The sequence below is a fragment of the Saccopteryx bilineata genome, chromosome 3, assembly GCF_036850765.1.
Source record: "Saccopteryx bilineata isolate mSacBil1 chromosome 3, mSacBil1_pri_phased_curated, whole genome shotgun sequence".
Lineage (NCBI taxonomy): Eukaryota > Metazoa > Chordata > Mammalia > Chiroptera > Emballonuridae > Saccopteryx > Saccopteryx bilineata.
The window spans coordinates 26,076,156-26,093,867 of NC_089492.1; the positions used below are offsets into that span (position 1 = coordinate 26,076,156).

The window sequence follows — 17,712 nt, forward strand, 5'->3', positions numbered from 1 at the left end:
GGGGCAAGGGGGCCTCACATAGAAGCTTTGAAGTGGACCCTCTGGTTGGTAGTTAACTGCAGATATAACTGAAACGTGCTCTGAAGCACCCATGAGAGCCAAAGTAGGGGAAAGGAAGTGAGATAAGAACTTAGCTAAGAATTCAAATCCAGCAGCTTGCCATACAGCCTGTACTCTTAACCAACCGACTTCAAGCTAACATTAAAAATCTAAGCTGAATTTAATAAACTAATAAAACTTATACAAAACTTTATATAGAACCATCCAAATGTTTTTCCTCCTAAAGCCATCATTATAACGAGAGATAGAAGTCATCAAATATAGTTGAGAACTCAGTCTGTTTGAATATTGAGTTGAAACTTCCATCTTTCAAAGTCTTTCAAAAGTAAATTGTTAATATCTGTAGGTTTATTTGTCAATTTTCTCTCTCTTCTAATGTATTACGCAGAATCTCTCCCACACACATCTTTGCTATCTTTTATCTTTAAAAATGTGTAAAGACACTAAGTTCTAAAATGTGTGAATATTTAAAAATTGTGACATACTCTGAACTTGAAATGGTCAACAATGTTATTAACATATTTCTTGAACTAATTCCAAATTCATAATTTAAATTGGAAAGAAAAGGATTAACATCAGGCTTGTAACTTACTGCTTCCCATTAAAGTATTTGACCAGGATATATCCAGTCTGTCTACATTGTTTATGTAAGTAAAGCTAGAATTTATGGGCTATGACTGATGGGAGAATTTGGGTAGTCATATAAATTGTTTCTGATCTGTGTAATTCACAGTATAAAATAGAGGCATTCGAAAATAGAAACAGCTTCCTTTTGTGATCAGTATGTCCATAAATATTGCTCAAAATTTGCTGTTAATTCCAAACCAAGGTGCAAATGTAGGGGGTAAAAAAGGAAGCTGCATGTGATAGTTTGGGACTTTTCCAGAAAAAAAGGTCTCATCTATGACTAGTACTAACCTATATCCTTAAGTCATCAGTTCAGTTTGGTACTGGGTAAAATCTCTGATTCAGTTGGATCTGCTTTGACAAGTCAACTTGGGGTTAACACAAACATATTGCCAATGTATTTTATCAGCAATTATAACATACCTGTAAGTGAACCATCAACATCAATCAGTACCACTTCATGTTCCCATCGAAAGCCAGCCTTGTTTGGTGTGTGAAAATAATGGATGTCCACAAACTTTGCACTCCAACCTCCACATCTCTCGTTACAAACTCCAGTGATAGATGTCACTCCCAATGCGACACAGTTGGGACGGTCAAAGTTCATAAAGTGTACTGAAGATACAGTCAGGCCTTCACTAAATGGGAGAACCAGGCCTCTCGCTGTACAAAATGCTGACCCCATTCCCAGTTCATCAAGATGACCCACTATTTTGGCATTTTTAATCATCGCTCCATTGGTTTCACCCCATCCTCCAATATAAGCAGCCAGGATCCTCTTGGTCTCAATTCCAGTCTCATAATTATTTACCATCACAAAGTTATGGAACTGAAGGGCACCTCCATTGACCCATTCAGCTCCTTTTTGACAATTCCAAGTAGTCAGTGAATGAAATATTGCAGGCACTGGCACTGTCGAAGTACAAGATCCTGTTTGCATGGGGAAATATTCTTCAAATATCCACAGTCCAAACCAACCTTGAGAGTGAACAGTGTTGTTAAAGAATTCTCCAAGAGGAATTCTTTTTTGGCAAATGTTTCGGTCATAAGATGGCCCATCAGGGTGGTTGTTCATTCGGTACCAAAAGCCAAAGTGAGTGCCCCCAGCAGCTGCATTGTGCCGAATGGTATTGTTTGGGTTGGTTACCCAAAATGCAGCTGGGGTCACATCATCATTCAGAAGACTAGTACTTTGCTGTACAAACACTGCCAAGTTATACTGCAGAATATTGCCATGTTCAATACCATCTTCTATAAAAAATGCTCCTCCCCTGATATCATATATAATATTCCTCTCTACCAGAAGGTGATGTGTGTTGTGGATAGTAACAGCTCTGTTATAGGTCTGGTGAATTGCACAGCCTCTTACATAAGATTGAAACTGTAAATCTCCCAGCAGGTGCCAATGTATTGGATATCTCCCCAACCGAAAAGCCTGGCCAGCATGGAATACCTGTCAAGCCCAGACATCAGGACTATTTAGTGATTCACATAAACACAGATTTGACCTAGCTCATATTCTCCTATTTAAAAATAATCTCCAGCTTTATATTAATTATTACTAATACATTTATATCTCCCATATCATTCCATTCATTGGAAAATATTTGGACCCCAACCCACCTTGGTTGATTCATTATATAACAACCCATACTGGACGGATTAATGTGATGGATTAATGAATGAACAAGAGCCATCTTTAACTGTTCTGCTTTCACCTCAGCCTGTTACGAGACTTTGTGTTTATCAAAATAAAACCTCTTGACTTTTCTCCTTCGCTTTTATTCTTACATCATAATGAGAAACACTTCTTGAATGCTTACCACGTGCCTGATATTGTGCTTAGTATCTCATATGCATGATCACAGTCTACACCACAATCCTGTGAAGTAGCCACTTATCATTCACTTCATTTCACAGTCGAAGAAATTGAAGTTTAGGAAGGCTGAACTTCATGTTCATGGTCATAGGGCTCATTTAAAATCAAGCTGGTCTGATTCTAGAGTTAGTGTTCGTATTAACCACCCTGATGTACTTTCTTTCAATAAGTCTACAATCTAATAGGCAAACACAGTGGATGCCAGTGTGTGCGAGGGTGTGCATCTGAGTGTGTGGGTATAAAATGTGATCCCAGGAGGTTTGAAAATAAAATATGAGGGCACCTATTTCCATTATTTATCCCAAAATACAAAATTAACCGTTACTTATATTTAACATGCAGATTGAGCCTAGCAACCTCACTCAGTCTATATCTCAGATGGCAAAGTATGTCACAGATCCTATGAGGAGGGGAGTTTCACAAAATGCAGGCATTGACTCTACTACCCTCATAGTTATTGGCAGTCTAAGTGCTCTCAGTTTAGTGGGTTTATGGATTTTACTATCCTTCGCTTCCTTCCTTTCTTTCCTCCCTTCCTTTCTTTTACTGAATACTTGAAAAAACTATGCTAAACCTTGATTATTTAGACTGAATATAAATAAAAGACAGAGGAGCTCCTAATCTCTTGGGGATAACTTGCATATTTATTAATGTACTTATATATCCATTCAATTACTAACCAACTGTGAGCCTGCCAGATGCAAGTACTGTTCCAGCCACCAAGGAATTAGCAGACAACTAAAAAGTTAAAATCTCCCAACTAATTGAGTGTATGTCCTAGAGGGAAAAGTAAAAAAAAAATACAGTAGATACAATGTTGAGAGTTATGAGTAAATAAAGGAAAGCAGGGTTTTGGGCAGCTATGTCAAATGAGGATGGTGAGGGAAGGTCTCTCTGAAGATAAAACATTAGTGAAGAGAGCTGCCCGAATGAGAGTGTGAACCGTGCAGATATTTGGTGGGGAAGCATTTCAAGCAGAATGAAGAGCAAGTGTAAAGAACTTAAGACAGGAATGCATTCGACACGGTCAAGGGACAGCAGGAGGCCTGTGTGGCTTGCGTGGCATGAGCCAGGGTAGTCACAGGAGAGAAAGTCAGAGGCCAGCTGGTGGAGAGCTCATGCAGGTCCTATGGGAAGGACTCAGACTTTTAGTTTGAGGTGTACTGTGAAGCCATCGAAGGGTTTGGAACAAGGTGTAACAAGATCTAACTTACACTTGAAAATCTGTGCTTTGGCTGGAGCAAAGGTAGAAACATAAAGACCAGTTAGGAGAAAATCACAGTAGTCCAGGCAAGAAGGGGTGGTGGCTTGGGTTAGGGATGAGGGGGAGGTGGCAGAAAGCAGATTCAGAATACAGTATTTTTCTGAATGCATAAAACTTGCTAATGGATTTGTTGTGGAGCATGAGAAAGATAAACAAAATTTTGGCATGATTAAATGGGTGAATAATTAGGTGTATTAAAATGGTATGTCTTCTCTACCTGATTTTAATTGGCATCTGGAAAAGAGTGTGAACTTAGTACACATTTGTTGTATGAAGAACCTTGTGGAAACTGTTGTCATTTCATAATAATGCCTCTTACCTCTACATATTCTATTCTTCCAGTTACCATGTTAGCACCAGGTACAGGAGCATGAAACATAATGCAGCCTCCAAACTGACTACTTCCTATTTCTTCTCCAAACTTTCCTTGGAGACACGTCTGTGTAGCAAATTCACCTTAAAAAAAAGTCAAAATCTTCTAATTATACAAAGATTTTTTTCTTTTTTCTCCTACCTAATTATATCTTTTTATTCACACATAATTTTAGTCTCATTATGGAACGTACTTATTTCCATTCACATCATCTCCTCCTCTAGATAGTAAGAAAGGGCAAGAACCTTGTCTCTTGTCTTGTTCACCTTTGCATTCCTTAAAGCACCCAATACCGAATTTTTCAAAAATAGTTTATAAATATTTGAATGGTTGAATGAATACTGAGAAAGGCACTTTGTTTTACTACTTCTGAAGCTTACCCTCAAGACTCAGGGATCAACATAATTAATTCAATCTTATACTGACATTAGATATGCATTATCTCACTTAATTATTATAAGCCTAGTGAGTAAGCAGAACAGGGAGTGTTCTTATTTTAAACAGGATGAAACTAGGTTTAATGAACATTTTGAGACTTGCTGTGGATGAACTGATGATGGAAAAAAGAGATAGAATGGAATAAGCATTGCCAAGAGAGTCACTTAAAATCGTCAGGAGGCTATTAAGGAAGTGTGGCCTGTGTGGCCTCTGCACATCTTGTGCCTCAGTTCTCAGAGCTGTTATTAAGTTGCTAACTTTTTTGCTCAACTCAGCTTAAGGCAGAGCCATAAACTTCCTGGAATAACACTACAGCATTGATGCATGTGGACTTGACCTCCTCCTTGTAGTTTTCGCCCTCTCCTCATTTGCATATTGGAACAAACCAATGCCTTAATTTAGCTAGCAACACTTCATTTGCATGAAATAATTATATTTCTTGGTTTTTGCCTTTCTAAATCCTGCCTTTCTTTGTTCTCAGAGCACAGTTTGGGTTGCTACTTGAATCTGTGTCTCTCAACAGCAATTCTTTTGTTCATGTTTTTTATTCTTTAAAGCAGCCTGAACTAATTCTTGGTTGACATTTAGAATTAGAACGTAGGTCTCCAATGAGTTTTGCCTTATATTATACTTTCCCTTGAAGAAAAAGCTATGTCTAAGCTGTATCTGTTATTCAACTGCTTAAAGACTGCAATGGTAATAGTAATTACATAAAACACTTAAAAGAGACTTGTAAAATGCATTGTGCTACATACTGTGCTTAAACATCATTCAGATACTCATATGAGAACCTTAAATATCATATCTGGTTCTCTTCCATTGTTGGGTGTACTGGGCTTTGCACTAACTCATTTCCTTAAAGTTAAGCATAGCACACAGTCAGTTCTGACGAATGGCACTTGACTAGAAGAGACACCTGTCACTTCAGGACCAAAGCAATTAGTTGCTGATGCTCAACTCTCCAGCCGTCCTGTGTCCTGTCTCAGAGATCATGAAAACCCATGTGAGCTGGAGTTTCCATCAGCCTAGATGCTGAAAATAATTACAATGAGCTGAGCCCCCCTGTTGACCCACATTGGACACATGTAGTATCAATGAGAAGTAAAACTTTTTCATATTAAGTCACTGAGATATGGGGCTTGTTTATTACCAGATCATAACTTAGTCCAGAAGTGATCAACTGGAGGTAATTTAGTCCCAGGGAATATTTTTGCAGTGTCTGAAAATATTTTAAGTGGTCACACTACAGCTGCTGAAATTACCTGTGTCAAATCCATCAGGACATGCTGGAATTTTGTCATTCCACTCCTCATTATCAGATCCTCTTATTAAAATATTTCTTGTAAGAATTCCAACTTCTGCCCTTGCTTCAAACAGAGTTCCATCGGGAAGGGTGACAGTGATCCCTAAGTGTGTGTAATTGAGCGGACTAGACAGAGTTATGTTTGTGCCATCTGCAGATACAGATGCAATGGTCCTTTTCTCATTCTCTCTTTGGCTGTGTCTATAATAAGTTTAACCAAAAAAACACAAAATATTAAGTTAGTATAAATCAACATAACATTGTTTTGGTGTATTAGTTTTATGCTATTTAGAACACTTCATTCGTGAAACAGAAAACATTTTTTATGGTTATACGATATTTTGAATAGAAATTTGTTTTTTTGTTTGTTTGTTTTTGTATTTTTCTGAAGCTGGAAACAGGGAGAGACTGTCAGACAGACTCCCGCATGCGCCCGACTGGGATCCACCCGGCACGCCCACCAGGGGCGATGCTCTGCCCACCAGGGGGCGATGCTCTGCCCCTCCGGGGCGTCGCTCTGTTGCGACCAGAGCCACTCTAGCACCTGGGGCAGAGGCCAAGAGCCACCCCCAGCGCCCGGGCCGTCTTTGCTCCAATGGAGCCTCGGCTGCAGGAGGGGAAGAGAGAGAAAGAGAGGAAGGAGAGGGGGACGGGTGGAGAAGCAAACGGGCGCTTCTCCTGTGTGCCCTGGCCGGGAATCGAACCCTGGACTTCTGCATGCCAGGCCGACGCTCTACCACTGAGCCAACCGGCCAGGGCCTTGAATAGAAATTTGAAAAATGTATTTTATTTTTTTCTTAGAACAATTACATAAATTTTACAGGTGCCTTTTAATAAAATAGTTTCCAATCACTACACTTATTGTATAGGACTTGATTAATTTCTGTAGAACTGTGTTCAAAAGGTCTGTTCATTCAGAACATCCCATGAACAGAATAAAAAAGAGGTTTAGGCTGGGCTTCACTAAATTCCCTTGGATCAAGATGACACAGAGATTTCTTTAGAAAGGAAAGTTCTAAAAAGAATTTTTACATTCTCTGTGCATCTAAATACACCTTTCCTTCATTTGTAATAATAGGCAATGCTTATACAGAACTTACTTTGAGCCAAGTTCTTTCTAAGTGCCTATACATACTCATTTAATTCTTATAGTAATTCCCAGACAGATACTAATAGCATTCCAATTTTACTGAAGCTCAGAGAAGCCAAATAATATGGCCACAAGCTTAATAGGCGGTACTGGTGGGCATGAGATCCAACAGATTGACTTTGAAGTAGTATTCTTAACCAATTGCTTTACAAACTCTCAAATAGGATTTACCAATGAAATCATGAACAATGAATTAGACTTGGTGTAAAACTAGTTAAATCTTGTTGCTAAAACTAAATATTTCTACATTAAATGCTAAATTTCCTCAATTTTCATACAGAAAAACTATAAATGAGGACTTTCTATTCTATTATTAAGCCTTGTCACTTTGCTGCTTTTTTATTTTACCATTATGTAATTAAAATTTCTTCCAAGGGCAAAAAGAAAAATCATCACTTATAAAGCTAAGTACATATTCAACCCTTCCTGACATCTTTAAGCCTATTTTTAACTTGGAAAATAGCAAACTCAAAATGCCATCTTAAATTTGAATTTTAAATCGAGTACGACCTTAACATAATTGAGTTGTTTCTTGTCATAAATTACTATCCTTTCCCTGATACTCAATTTTGTCATTAACTATAACTAGAACAATGCAGCAAAAATAAAGCTCCTCTTGGTATCCTCTCCCCATCAGTATTCTGGTGTGTTATAGTTAGCTATATTAGTTTTCTTCCTTTTATTTCTTATTTGCTTAAATATATACTTATACAGAAAGTGAGAGTCATAAGCAGTTTAAATTTTAAAATGCCAGACACATAAGAGGTTGTTAATACTCACTCTATAATGATTTTTTTTCCCCTTCATTCAGTCATTTCTAACAAGTTTGGTTTCATGGCAACCACACTGAGACTATAAGATAACAAAGAGTTCACTGCTGCTTTTAACCCTATTCCTTAGTGACTCCAAACAAAAAAGTATTTACTTTTTAATGCATTAGTATATTTAGCTAAAGCTCTAAGTCAGAAGTTTTCAAATTACTTTTAATAATAGCACAATGCTTTTTTCAAACAAAGTCTTACATGGGAACCCAACCTAACCATAAAAAAACAACCAAAATATTAATACAGCAAATCCTTGAATTTTTAATGTCATTTTGTTATAATGTGGATGAGATGTCATAAGAACTTGATTTGACTCTTATTTATATCAATGAGCCTATGGTGGAATTCAGTTTCATTATACATCGTTTTGCTTCAAGCCACAGAACCTATTAATGACATTAATTTAGAACTTAGTGCATATATTTATTTTATAGGTTTAAATTAGTAATTTGTCTTATTGCAAATTCAATCTAGGAAAACAACACTTGTGATCAACACAATGTTAACATTTGGAAAATACACATCTGACTTTTTATGTTTATTAGAGTTTTCAAATTTAGATTAAATAGCTGTCGAACTTTCTGAATCATCCCTCTTTTTTGTAGTTAAAAAAATCTTTCTTTAGACTGACAGCTGTCAGAGACAAAGGTGGTTAGCTGCTGGGTAAAAAGGGTAAAAGAATTAAGCAAAGAAAAACAAACTCACAGACACAAACAACAGTATGGTGATTACCAGAGGAAAAGGGGTGGAGGGAGGAAGAAAAGGGAGAGAGGAGGGATGGGAGGAGACTTGATACGTCGTGGTGAACACACAATACAATATACTGATGATGTATTATATGTACAATTGTACACCTGAAACCTATATAATTTTATTAACCAATGTCACCCCAAAAAAATTCAATTAAAAAAAAATCTTGTTTACAAATGTAAATGATCAGTCCCAGAAGACATCACACCTGTGTCCTGTGCTTGCAATCACAATCTTCTCTCCTGGTTTCCAGGTTACTGCTTCTTGTAAAAGCAAAGTCCTTTCCCCCACCTGTGCAGTGTGAGCCAAGCGAGTCCAGACCACAGGAACAGGCAGACCTGGAGCCAACACACAAGCCAAGGTTTCTAAAGATGAGTTTTCTTGGTTATTGAGAGCTTTATGCATTTTAATCTTTTCCTGGATTGAATCAATTTGGGGAAGGTTCATAAAAAAATATATAGAACGGTTGCTTTACGCAAGTAACAACCAGGCTTGTAGTAACATGTGTGGGTCTATAAATTTAAAAAACATCTTCCTGTTTTTTATTCTGCACCAACATATTCCATTTATGGCTATTTTCTTTATATGAACTCAATATAAATGTGGCATACTCTCGATAAAACCTGCAGAGGCCTGTTACCTTCATTACTGTTGACAGGAATTGCTTAAATTGATAATCTAGAGGCAAATGGAATGTGTAAATATCTGCAAATTCCATTAGTGTATGTATTTAACACAAAGCAGGACATTTATGATCATAGGATCATAGTGGAGTATCATGTTTATATAGCCTAAATTTATAAAAAGAGACAGATTACAGTACTGCAATATAGAAAACTTCAGTATAAAAAGAAATATGCCACGTTTTCTTTAAATAAGTTAACTTCATATCTCAAACATGATCACACTCATTGTTATTTGCTCATAGTTTTCTTGAATACAATTATGTAAAAGTACAACTATACATTTATAGTTCCATTTCAGGAAGAACCCATCAACAATCAGTATGAACTGTGAGGCATGCTAAGTTAGACAAAAGGTGTTTAAGCACATGGAAAGGGTGGGCTTCCCCAAGAGTGACCATGATTGCCAGTCTTGATCCTATGCAGGGCAGGCCCGGAAAAGGGAGGGAAGAGAAAAAAAGAAGTAAAAAGGGGAAAGTGTCAAGACAGAGAAGCTTGGCCGGCTTTCATTTCGAGAAAGTTATCAGGAGGATCATCTCGGGTTCCTGGCTGGTCTCCACAAGCAATAAATTCCGTGAGCCCTGGAGGCCCCGCCCGTACCGTGCAGGTCCAGGACTCCCTCGCGCACTGCCAGCGTCTTGGCACCGTAGAGCGGGAGCTCGGGAGATCGCAGGTGCCCGTGCAAGGTAATGACCGCCTGGTGTTGGAATGGGGATGCTTCAGTCCCAATCTGCGGGGGGTTTCACAAGCATCGTTCAGAAAGTTAAAACTCAATATCAACAATTTAATCTGTCAAAAGTAATGTCCTCCTTTTCTCTCTTTTCTTTCAAGAATTGATTATTTGTATCTTTCTTCCAAAAAGATAAGCCTTAAATTTTCTAGTCAGCCAAATACACTATGTCAGACCGTTGGAAAACATACTGATCGACTTGAGCCGTGTCTCAACTAATTTGTTTTGCTGCTCTGTTTTAAATTCACTTCTATTGTAATACACTATTATCTTCTCATTATAAGTGTAAAAATATCCTGGAAAACTTTTCCCCAGAAAAAGGATTTTATACTAATAACAGAGACCTTTACAAAGATAAACCTGTAAGAGTTTAGTATAATTAACTGTCTGTTTTACACATAGTATTTTTTTTAAAGAAATGGAGAGAGGTTACCAGTGAATATAGCTCAGGTTCTCTCGTATACCTGAAGAACACCTCCTTCTGTAATTAGAATGTTTTCTGCCTGGAGTTCAATGTTAGCTTCATCAAATATTAGAGTTCCACCTAGGAGTCATACAATTTTTTAAATAAATCACAAAGAAAATTAATATTAAAAGCTACTTATTCAATTGTACATTTAAATTTAATTCCTTATTCTTATCTGCTATCACTATGCATGTCACCTCACTTCAGCTCTCTGGCAACATAAAATATAAAAAGTTCAAGACAAGACCCAGGAAGTGGTAGAAAATCAAATCCCAGGGCAGATTTTCTCTTGACCATTGATTATTTTAAATGTCATTAAACAGTCAGCCACATGAATTCTTGTTCTATAAATACAGGGCTACAAAATATAAATTAAGGATAAAAATAATTAAAATTAAAAGCACTTTTTATAGAAACTATTATAATGCCAACATTAACTCTGAACCTTTATCCACTAATTTACACTAGTGATAGCTATTGCCTTATTAGCATTATTAAGACAATACTGTGATACACTTTTTATAAATATAAATATAAATATAAATATAGATATAAATCTATGCACAGGAAAACTGATCCAAGGGTCCAATAGTTAATAACTTCAAATAACTAAAGCGCTGATATTATCCTAGAAGTTAAAACAAAAACAAACACAAAGGTCTTTGAGTAGCTAAAACCACATGACAAAATTTATATACTAAATAAAATCCAAGAGTATTTTACTCTTGCCAATGATGGCTTCTTTTACATGCAATTGTAACAGTTCTGGTTGTTTAGCTTTCTCTAGTTAAAACAGAGTATCAGAAAACCAGAGACTCCAGGTTAACAATGAAAGCAGGTTCAAAGGTATAGGTGAGAATCACAACCTGACACCCAACGGGAGTCCATGGGGTCATCTACTACAAATTTCTATGATTTTACAACCCCTGGTACCCACCATATTGGTGTTTTTGTAAACAGGAAATACCTCTTACTATTGTGATCCACTGCAAAAGTACAGGCATGAACACGTGTTTATGTGTATAAATATACACAAACAGTTACTGAAACAAAAGTTTCATGAAATAACATTTAGCTTTAAAAGATATTTATTGATATGGATGCAATATATCCTGATATTTTCTACTGTATTTCATTAAAACATTCTGATTGCAATACATTAATTTCATACCACAAATGGACTGTAATACTTAATTTAAAAACTCAGTACTATACTCCATACTAAAAACATGATATAACTATGGATGTTTATCATAATGAGCTTTGATTAAATTAACTTTCCAGAAATGTTCCATAGATAGTCTAATAAGCAAATTTTCAGAAATTTACCCTGAATAAGCAACATTTTCAGAATAGGGGTACTTTGATCCAGCAAAATTGTCTGTCCCTTTGTAATGACAACCAGTGACCCTTCCTCTGGAGGGGAATTCCCTCCCCATGAGAAGTTGGAGGACCAAACATCAACATACAGGAAGTCAGCATTATCCTGTAACAGAACACAAGAGACTCTTCAATATATAGGTTTTATCAGAATTCTTCATTCAAATTCTTTTTAAAAATGTTTTAATTTATTGTGTTGGCATGGTTTCAAGTGTCCCGCTCAATATAACACCCTCTACACCCTGCATCGTGACCCACCATGCCCATGTCTTTATTCAATTTCTGAAAAAAGAAGAAATCTAAAACAATAAAGATTTTCATTAAGTATAACTTACTTAAAACATTTTACAGTTGCCCTTTGGTGTATTTCACATTAATAATAAAGTGAAAAATTTATTAACAATTAAAATAAATAATTAAAAATATAAAATAAAATTTTAGTAGTAAGCAAAAAAAACCCCCCACAAAAACATAACCTACATTAAATTTATGATAGCCATAGCTCAGTTATTTTTTAGAGACATTAATGAACTGAAAAGTTTATGACCAATCACCTCATGTCCCATATGCTAGTTTTCTCACTGCTGTGGCTACGACACTCAGCAGCATTCTTACCCGTTTGGCCATGCCAATACTTCTGATGGTGACATGCACTGGAGCCCACCCTGAAGGGTGGTGGGTGTTTGTCATGCAGATGATATGTGTCTCGTTGGTATACTCGACATCACATTTGGCTTCAGCTATGGTGACGAGAACATCCTGCATATTTTCACTGCAAAGAAAAGGGGGAAAAACAAAACTGATGATTTTCTCCAATTTCTCAATCACATATGCATTATTATACAACTAATGATCTTACTCTATGATCCATCAAAGTACAAACTGACCCTTTTTCTGTAGTAAGACTTCAAAATATTTGTTCAGAAAAAAAGGAAACACTGAAAAAAAAATAGGCCAGGGAATATAATTGTAGAAACTAGAAGGTATTTTAATGTCAGAGAAAAACTGGTTCAATTTATTGAGAGTCTATGTTGGTCACCAAACAGGTACCCCTGTAAAAGATTTTCAAGGGTCATTTTGTGTATGTGACATTTTCACCACATTCATCTTCATGTAAAAATGCAAGCCCAAGTTAGTACTTCAGGAATTAAAATTACCTTCTATGGTTTGAAGGATTTGGCATTTTAAAGTTAGCCTTATTCATTTACACGATGAAGCACTACATACACTTGAGCTAAATAATGATTATTTTTACAATAAAGGACTCTGGCCATTCATAGTACAATGGTCCGGATGTACAAAGAGAAGTTTCAATGACCAGTTCATGGTTGGAGATGAGATACTGGAGAATATATAACACCAAGGTGATTTATACTTGTGATGTTACCAGGATTTGGGGCAAGCTATTTAACCTTTCTAATCTTATTCTCTTAACCATGAAATGGGATAAAATATCCAACAAGACTGTAAGTTTCAGTGGGGAAGAAGGTGCCTGGCACAAATGAAGCGCTCAGGAAATGTTAGCTACTAGTACTGTTACGTGCCTCAGGCATGACTTCTGAGCGGATGGGTACACATTACATGACTGTAACTAAGCACTGTCCTAGCATACAGGAAAGCAGGCAGAACGGCTGGAGTCTGGAAACAGGCACTGATGGATGTGCACGGGTAGACAGTACCTGAAGCCTGATCCCATGACTGTAAGTCTGGTGTTGCCGGCTGTACTGCCTCTTGTCGGAGATATTCTGGTGACGAGCGGTGTCAATGACAGGGTGTACGTGAAAGGAGTTGTGGACTGTGACAGGTCCTTCCCACTGACCACACTCACTTCACAGGCTTGCTCAGGTGCCCTGCCTGTGAGAAGAGGACAGAATTGAGTACAGTTCCACCATCAGGCCCTATTTATTTCCAAAACCCTCAAGCATTTTCTTTTTATCCTTTTTTGATTAAAATTTTATTTTTCAATTACAGTAGACATTCAGTATTATTTTTGTATTAGTTACATATGTATAGCATAGTGGTTAAACAATCATATACTTTACCACATGTTCCTCTGACATTTCTAGTACCCTCCCGGCACTATACATAGTTATTATAATATTATTGACTACATTTTTTTTTTTTGTATTTTTCTGAAGTTGGAAACAGGGAGGCAGTCAGACAGACTCCCACATACGCCTGACCGGGATCCACCCGGCATGCCCACCAAGGGGCGATGCTCTTCCCATCTGGGGCTTCGCTTCGTTGCAACCAGAGCCACTCTAGCGCCTGAGGCAGAGGCCATGGAGACATCCTCAGCACCTGGGCAAACTTTGCTCCAATGGAGCCTCCGCTGCGGGAGGGGAAGAGAGAGACAGAGAGGAAGGAGAGGGGGAGGGGTAGAGAAGCAGATGGGCATTTCTCCTGTGTGCCCTGGTCAGAAATCGAACCCGGGACTCTTGCACACCAGGCTGAAGCTCTACCACTGAGCCCACTGGCCAGGGCCTTGACTACATTTCTTTTTTTTTTTTAATAAATTTTTATTAATGGTAATGGGATGACATTAATAAATCAGGGTACATATATTCAAAGAAAACATGTCTAAGTTATTTTGTCATTAAATTATGTTGCATACCCCTCGCGCAAAGTCAGATTGTCCTCCGCCACCCTCTATCTAGTTCTCTGTGCCCCTCCCCCTCCCCCTAACTCTCTCCCTCCCTCCCTCCTATGTCCTCTCTCCCCCAACCCCTGGTAACCACCACACTCTTGTCCATGTCTCTTAGTCTCGTTTTTATGTTCCACCAATGTATGGAATCATGTAGTTCTTGTTTTTTTCTGATTTACTTATTTCACTCCATATAATGTTATCAAGATCCCACCATTTTGCTGTAAATGATCTGATGTCATCATTTCTTATGGCTGAGTAGTATTCCATAGTGTATATGTGCCACATCTTCTTTATCCAGTCTTCTATTGAAGGGCTTTTTGGTTGTTTCCATGTCTTGGCGACTGTGAACAGTGCTGCAATGAACATGGGGCTACATGTGTCTTTACGTATCAATGTTTCTGAGGTTTTGGGGTATATACCCAGTAGAGAGATTGCTGGGTCATAAGGTAGTTCTATTTGCAGTTTTTTGAGGAACCACCATACTTTCCTCCATAATGGTTGTACTACTTTACAGTCCCACCAACAGTGAATGAGGGTTCCTTTTTCTCCACAGCCTCTCCAACATTTGCTATTACCCGTCTTGTTGATAATAGCTAATCTAACAGGGGTGAGGTGGTATCTCATTGTAGTTTTGATTTGCATTTCTCTAATAACTAATGAAGCTGAGCATCTTTTCATATATCTGTTGGCCATTTGTATCTCTTCCTGGGAGAAGTGTCTGTTCATGTCCTCTTCCCATTTTTTTATGGGATTGTTTGTTTGTTTGTTGTTGAGTTTTATGAGTTCTTTGTAAATTTTGGATATTAGGCCCTTATCTGAGCTGTTGTTTGAAAATATCATTTCCCATTTAGTTGGCTGTCTGGTTATTTTGATATCAGTTTCTCTTGCTGAGCAAAAACTTTTTATTCTGATGTAGTCCCATTCATTTATCTTTGCCTTCACTTCTCTTGCCATTGGAGTCAAGTTCATAAAATGTTCTTTAAAACCCAGGTCCATGATTTTAGTACCTATGTCTTCTTCTATGTACTTTATTGTTTCAGGTCTTATATTTAGGTCTTTGATCCATTTTGAATTAATTTTAGTACACGGGGACAGGCTGTAGTCGAGTTTCATTCTTTTGCATGTGGCTTTCCAGTTTTCCCAACACCATTTGTTGAAGAGGCTTTCTTTTCTCCATTGTATGTTGTTGGCCCCTTTATCAAAGATTATTTGACCATATATATGTGGTTTTATTTCTGGGCTTTCTATTCTGTTCCATTGGTCTGAGTGTCTATTTTTCTGCCAATACCATGCTGTTTTGATTATTGTTGCCCTATAATATAGTTTAAAGTCAGGTATTGTAATGCCCCCAGCTTCTTTCTTTTTCCTTAGGATTGTTTTGGCTATTCGGGGTTTTTTATAGTTCCATATAAATCTGATGATTTTTTGTTCCATTTCTTTAAAAAATCTCATAGGAATTTTGATGGGAATTGCATTAAATTTGTATATTGCTTTGGGTAATATGGCCATTTTGATTATATTTATTCTTCCTATCCAAGAACAAGGAATATTTTTCCATCTCATTGTATCTTTTTCAATTTCCCTTAACAATGCTTTGTAATTTTCATTATATAGGTCCTTTACATTCTTTGTTATGTTTATTCCTAGGTATTTTATTTTTTTTTGTTGCAATCATGAAGGGGATTATTTTTTTGAGTTCGTTTTCTAATATTTCATTGTTGGCATATAGAAAAGCTATGGACTTTTGTATGTTAATTTTGTATCCTGCGACCTTACTGTATTGGTTTATTGTTTCTAATAATCTTTTGTGGAGTCCTTCGGGTTTTCGATGTATAGGATCATATCATCAGCAAAAAGTGATACCTTTACTTCTTCTTTTCTGATATGTATGCCTTTTATTTCTTTGTCTTGTCTGATTGCTCTGGCCAGAACTTCTAGCACCACGTTAAATAAGAGTGGAGAGAGTGGACAACCCTGTCTTATTACACTAAATGTACATGGATTAAACTTACCAATAAAAAGACACAGAGTAGCAGAATGGATTAAAAAAGAAAATCCAACTATATGCTGCCTACAAGAAACACATCTAAGCAACAAGGATAAAAACAAATTCAAAGTGAAAGGCTGGAAAACAATACTCCAAGCAAACAACACCCAAAAAAAAGCAGGTGTAGCAATACTCATATCTAATAATGCTGACTACAAGACAGAAAAAGTACTCAGAGACAAAAATGGTCATTTCATAATGATTAAGGGGAAGTTGAATCAAGAAGACATAACAATCCTTAATATATATGCACCAAACCAAGGAGCACCAACATATATAAGACAGCTACTTATTGACCTTAAAACAAAAACTAACAAAAATACAATCATACTTGGAGACCTCAATACACCGCTGACGGCTCTAGATCGGTCATCCAAACAGAGAATCAATAAAGATATAGTGGCCTTAAATGAAATACTAGAACACCTGGATATGATAGACATCTACAGGACACTTCATCCCAAAGTGACAGAGTATACATTTTTCTCTAGTGTACATGGAACATTCTCAAGAATTGACCATATGTTGGGCCACAAAGACAATATCAGCAAATTTAGAAAAATTGAAATTGTACCAAGCATATTTTCTGATCATAAAGCCTTGAAACTAGAATTCAACTGCAAAAAAGAGGGGGGAAAACCCACAAAAATGTGGAAACTAAACAACATACTTCTAAAAAATGAATGGGTCAAAGAAGAAATAAGCGCAGAGATCAAAAGATATATACAGACAAATGAAAATGAAAATACGACATATCAGAATCTCTGGGATGCAGCAAAAGCAGTAATAAAAGGAAAGTTCATATCACTTCAGGCATATATGAACAAACAAGAGAGAGCCGAAGTAAACCACTTAACTTCACACCTTAAGGAACTAGAAAAAGAAGAACAAAGACAACCCAAAACCAGCCGAAGAAAGGAGATAATAAAAATCAGAGCAGAAATAAATGAAATAGAGAACAGAAAAACTATAGAAAAAATCAATAAAACAAGGAGCTGGTTCTTTGAAAAGATCAACAAAATTGACAAACCCTTGGCAAGACTCACCAAGGAAAAAAGGCACAGGACTCAAATAAATAAAATCCAAAATGA

General features: G+C 37.0%; 1 protein-coding gene across 1 annotated transcript in view; it reads right to left on the minus strand.

Annotated features, from left to right (window-relative positions):
• Nucleotides 1-17,712, minus strand: part of PKHD1L1 (PKHD1 like 1) — a 167,735-nt gene that overhangs the window by 61,824 nt on the left and 88,199 nt on the right. Inside the window, exons 41-49 of the mRNA XM_066265808.1 lie at nucleotides 13,607-13,781; nucleotides 12,543-12,699; nucleotides 11,877-12,033; nucleotides 10,546-10,625; nucleotides 9,952-10,081; nucleotides 8,877-9,006; nucleotides 5,904-6,145; nucleotides 4,150-4,286; nucleotides 1,111-2,140 (exon numbers count right to left, since the gene is read on the minus strand). Coding sequence (XP_066121905.1) covers nucleotides 1,111-2,140; nucleotides 4,150-4,286; nucleotides 5,904-6,145; nucleotides 8,877-9,006; nucleotides 9,952-10,081; nucleotides 10,546-10,625; nucleotides 11,877-12,033; nucleotides 12,543-12,699; nucleotides 13,607-13,781 — 2,238 coding nt within the window. The remainder of the gene's footprint in view (nucleotides 1-1,110; nucleotides 2,141-4,149; nucleotides 4,287-5,903; nucleotides 6,146-8,876; nucleotides 9,007-9,951; nucleotides 10,082-10,545; nucleotides 10,626-11,876; nucleotides 12,034-12,542; nucleotides 12,700-13,606; nucleotides 13,782-17,712) is intronic.